We start from the raw sequence: 5,385 nt of genomic DNA, 5'->3' as shown, positions 1-5,385 counted from the left end.
ATAGCATGGGTTATAAAATTAGTTTTAATCTATTACTTTGTCAGATCTGCGTATTTTATGGTTTGGTTGGGTTGGGTTGGGTTATCTATTGCATTTTAGTGACTAGTATTAGGTTATTATGCGTAAAGTGTGATTATTATATTAGTGTGTATGTGGGTAATCTTAGTGGGTTATTATGGGTAATGTGTGCTTATAATTTGCTTAAAAGTATGGAATTTTAGTTTGAATAAATCGTATATACACTAACAGTGTATACACTATCACGGTTGGATGTATGATACATATGTAAAATTTGAATTTCAAATTCAAATTTGGATTATGTGTCATGCATCCAATGATGAAAATATACACACTATCAGTGTATAGAAAATTAATTTAGTTTTGGGATTATTTTATCTCACTTTTATTTAATTCATTTTATTGAAGCTTAAAATGTACGCAGATAGGGCTTATTGTTAGCTACTGGTTTTGTACATCAGGAAAATGGTTGTTCCCTAGAGAAATAAATTATGTTTTTTTTTGGATATTTATCATGTTTTGTGTGATTCGAGCTTTCAATAAAGGAAGGCTCTATCGTAACAAGGCTGTGAATGGAGATTCAACTGGAATTAGTTGAGTCAATGGTGGCACTAGTGGTATGAAAGGTTTTTCGGTGGTAGTAGGGCTGGTGGTCTGAATGGTGGGGTTCTAATAGTAGTAGTAGCATGGCTATTGGTGTGGAGAGAGTTATAGTAGGCTATCCATGGAGTGAAGGCTAGTGTTGAAGGTGTTGGTGGGGCTAGGATTGGTGGTAATGCGAGAACTAATGCGGTGGGCATAATGGTGGGGATGGTGGTAAGGGTGGCGGGCATAATGGTAATGGCAATAGGGGTGGTGGTAATGGATGTTTTAGTAGTTTGTTTGAGAGGATGGATAAGGTGATCTTTCACCCCAAGCGTACGTTTATGACTTATAGATTTTTGTGGTGCTTTCACCTTGTTTGAGATGGCTCGAAATTGGGTAATGTTCTTAATTCCTATTAAAAATGAGAGGAATCTTGCTTTACATCTAAGAGAGTGTCAAAACTCTGTGGCACGAGAAAACAACAGTAGCTTTCAATTTGGTGCATCATCTTGTACTAGATGAGGTTCATATAAAAGAAGAAGTAAAAAATGAAATAATTGTGGTTACCACCCTACTAAAACAGATGTTAAGTTCCTTCCCACCTCCTGAGAAGAAGGATAAGAAAGTGGAGCAAGACAATTGGAAGGCAAAACTATTTAAAAAAACTAAATGATATTGCAACTAAGGGCTCAGGGTACCATTTCTTCCCTCTATTCTGTGATTATGTACTCTCTAATTATATGCTCAGAGCATCTCACGACTTCATGATATCATATTGTTGACATGTTATCTGTTTAGGGAGAAACAGTAAATACAACTCTTGGATGGTTTATATTTGTTGACTTAGTTTAAACCATGATTGAGGGATTAGAGTTTGTCTCTTTGCAAATATGTTGCTCAAATGTCTTACAAATCGTCTAACTATGACTAATATGTCTCGCAAATCGTGCGGATCCTTAGATCTGATAGAGTTAACGATAGAATCAAATAAAATAATTCAAAATTTATATTTTTTATAATTTAATAAGTAAAAACATATTATTAATAGTTAAATGATCAAAACTCGATTATTCGAAAAGTTTAGTCACTGTCAAAATAATTTGTTGTTTTTCAAGTTGAATGCACCGTGCTCCGGATTGTGATCAGGGCGAATTCGTTTTGTAGGGCGAATTCGTTTAAACACAAAAAAGGGGAATTCGTTTTGTTGGGCTCAAGTCCCAAAGAAAAATGAAAAAGGATACATTGATAAATTCTCATATCAATATATTAACAAATTAATGAAGCTTTTGTTTGTCAAGTCTTTGACTAAGTTGGTCGTATTCACCGGTGATCATTGACAATCAAAAGCTCTATTGAGTGCCAATCAATCTTGTACCTCACTTCAACAACAAAAATTCAATTCCTTCACTCACTACAACTCCCACATCCCGTGATGATCATAAATCATTCCAAGCCCATCTTTTTGACCTCCAAGCCCCACAGGGCAGGGTTTCAAACCCCTGACCCCTATGGCAGCCTAGAAAGTAAAATTACACGCAGGCCCCACAGACAGAGATAGATAGTCACCCACCACTGCCAATCCGCCTTAATTTCCTCAAAGCTTTACTGGGTACTTCATTCCCAACTCCTAAGACACCGAGCCCATAATTTCAGCTAAAAAAGCCATTAAAAATACATTGAATCATGCAACTCATTTACTTTATTCTTAATCCTCTTTTGATCTCTTGATCACGTGATACGGCAAAGCTTATGAATTTCGGTTCTTCTAATCAAAGTGCACCGCTAGTACTAAAATAAAGTGAATCGGACACACAAACAAGGAAGAGGGGTGAATTTTGACATAACTAAAAGTTAAAACTAACGTATGTTATTTCTTGAATCTTAGCTAGTGCAATTAATGAAAAATCCCAAGGCTTTCAATATTGCCTAAAAAAATTAAAAAATGAGATGAAATGTGCCAATAGCAATTCGTAATGCATTGTATACTTCGTGCACTAGTACTGCACCGAGATCTAGCATAAAAAATATTGAAAACAATTATGCCCTGGGACCATCTTTTTTGATGGATTAAGATAATTAAATCATGCAAAGCAAATGAGTCTCAGCATAATCTAGTACCGGTCAAAGTATTTAACATCTTAATAAAGCATCATCAAATTCTTCACATTCAAAGATTACTGTTCCTCTGCCCCCCCCTACGCCCCCACTCCTCTCCGCCCTTTATATATGCATGCAGTCCCTCACTCTCATTTGTCACTCCCCTTCCCTTCCGGTGAAAGAAAATATGGCTAAAACGGCTCTTTTCTTCTTCTCATTTTCCCTTATAATTTCTTCAATTTTCTCTCGTACACTTCCACCAAGCTCAGCAACTAATGTTCTTGATGTCACTTCGTCTCTCCAGAAGACACTCGACGTTTTTACCGTAGATTCTCAAGCTACAAAATCACTTGAAAATCAAGAAACTAGCTTTTCTTCCTCATCATCTTTGCTGAGTCTGAAGCTGCATTCCCGTGTGGGACTTCGTAAAGCCGCAGATATCGACTACAAGGCACTGACACTAGCTCGACTCGGGCGTGACTCGGCCCGGGTCAACTCGCTCCAAACCCGGCTAGATCTGGCTGTACATGGGATTTCCAAGGCGGATCTGAAGCCTGTGGAGACCCAATTGGACGTTGAAGCCATGGAAGGGCCTGTAATATCCGGAACGAGTCAGGGAAGCGGGGAGTACTTCAGCCGAGTCGGAATCGGTCGCCCACCGAGCCAGGTTTACATGGTACTCGACTCTGGGAGTGACGTCAACTGGGTCCAGTGTGCCCCTTGCAGCGACTGTTATCAGCAAGCCGACCCAATTTTCCAGCCGGCTTCCTCCTCTTCTTTCTCTCGTCTAACGTGCCAAGCTCAACAATGCAAATCTCTCGACGTGTCCGAATGTCGGAATAACACGTGTCTCTACCAGGTGTCTTACGGAGATGGGTCCTACACCGTCGGCGATTTCGTAACGGAGACTATTACTTTCGGCGGCTCGGCAGCGGTTAACAACATAGCCATCGGCTGTGGCCACAATAACGAAGGCTTATTTGTCGGCGCTGCAGGATTAATCGGCTTAGGCGGCGGCCCGTTGTCTTTTCCTTCCCAAATCAAAGCGAAGTCGTTTTCGTACTGCCTCGTGGACCGCGATTCTGACGCCAGTTCCACTCTCGATTTTGACTCCGTAGTCCCCGCTGACGCCGTTACCGCGCCGTTACTGCAAAATCCGAAGCTCGATACCTTTTACTACATGGACTTGACGGGGATTAGCGTGGCCGGAGAGTTACTTCCGGTTCCTCCGTCAAATTTTAAGTTAGCCGACAACGGCGAGGGTGGGGTCATCATTGATTCCGGAACGGCGGTGACGAGGCTTCCAACGGAGGCTTATAATGCTCTGCGTGATGCCTTTGTTAAGGGCACGAAAAACTTGCCGTCAACTAACGGAGTAGCTCTATTTGACACGTGTTTCGCTTTGGGTTCGAGGAAGAGCGTGGAGGTTCCAACGGTGTCGTTTCATTTTTCCAACGGGAAGGACCTGTCTTTACCGGCTAAGAATTACTTGATCCCGGTGGATTCAACTGGGACGTTTTGCTTTGCATTTGCTCCAACGTCGTCTTCGCTTTCCATCATCGGAAATGTGCAGCAGCAAGGGACACGTGTCAGTTACGACATTGCCCATTCTCTCATTGCATTTTCATCCAACAAATGCTGAAAAATGAAGACTGAAGTTACTGTTTTACAGTTTTTCTAGATGGGTTTTTTACTGCCTATTTAAGTTAATAGATGGCCCGACCCTGAATAATTGTAACACAATGGGGCTGGGTCCACGCAGTGGCGGTGTCATGTGTGCTAGAATTTATTTTTATTTAGTGTTGATTTTTTTTTTTTTGGTAGTGTATATCAAATGATATTAACTATAATATATGAGGGTCTAAATGACGACTGGCCAGTCACTAAGTATTCAACATGTTGCATGCTGACTCATGTTGCTCTTTGATGACAAAATATGGTTGGGAAAATGTCAGTTTCAATTTCTAAATTTTAGACTATGGATACATTTTGTTTTCAAACCTTTGGATATAACACTTTTCAAGCCTTCGGATATAACACATGTAGCATCAGAACTATTAATTTTTGACTAATTTTATGCTCAAATGAAAAATTAATCAATTTGAATGGAAATTGGACACGTGATGAGTATGAATTCGTGAAGGAAAAAATCTTGCATGACTTAAATTTAGTAAAATAAAATGGGATTTAAAATTAGCAAAATAAAACAGTTGTCTTCACTCTTTCAACTCAAATACCTTTTTTTTCAACTTTAATTTTTGTTTAAATTGATTTATTTTTCATTTGAGGATGAAATTAGTCAAAAATTAATATTTCAAAATTATCTAGAAAGTTTTTTTTTTTTTTTAATGTTATGCTAGAAAGTTTGAAGACAAGATGTGTTCATGACTTAAAGTTTAGGGAAGAAAATCAGCATTTTCTCAAATATGGTTGGGTGCATTTGAAAGTGTGGTCTTTTGTAGCTGCATATTAACACGTGTCTCTTTTTTTTTTTTGGTAAGAAATATTAACACGTGTCTTGAATGTAGACTTTTTGGCTAAAATCTGCGTGATCTGCGGACGATCAGCTTGCTTACGTGTTACTAGGATGTCTGCCTTTATCCGCATTACCTTCCCAGAATGAGCGCACTTCGAAGAGGCGGTTTTATTACCAAAATAACTCTTCTTCTAGAAAATATACCTAAA

General features: G+C 39.1%; 1 protein-coding gene across 1 annotated transcript; it reads left to right on the top strand.

Annotated features, from left to right (window-relative positions):
* The first annotated feature begins 2,858 nt into the window (after positions 1-2,858).
* Positions 2,859-4,583, top strand: LOC113751380 (protein ASPARTIC PROTEASE IN GUARD CELL 1-like). Its single transcript, XM_027295374.1, has one exon. It carries the CDS (start codon positions 2,888-2,890, stop codon positions 4,340-4,342), a length of 1,455 nt encoding a protein of 484 aa, XP_027151175.1. The 5' UTR covers positions 2,859-2,887; the 3' UTR covers positions 4,343-4,583.
* Positions 4,584-5,385: the final 802 nt, after the last annotated feature.

This window comes from Coffea eugenioides, chromosome 11 (genome assembly GCF_003713205.1).
Source record: "Coffea eugenioides isolate CCC68of chromosome 11, Ceug_1.0, whole genome shotgun sequence".
Taxonomy (NCBI): Eukaryota; Viridiplantae; Streptophyta; class Magnoliopsida; order Gentianales; family Rubiaceae; genus Coffea; species Coffea eugenioides.
The sequence above is the reverse complement of the archived record's forward strand: the minus strand, read 5'-3'. Positions and strand labels throughout refer to the sequence as shown.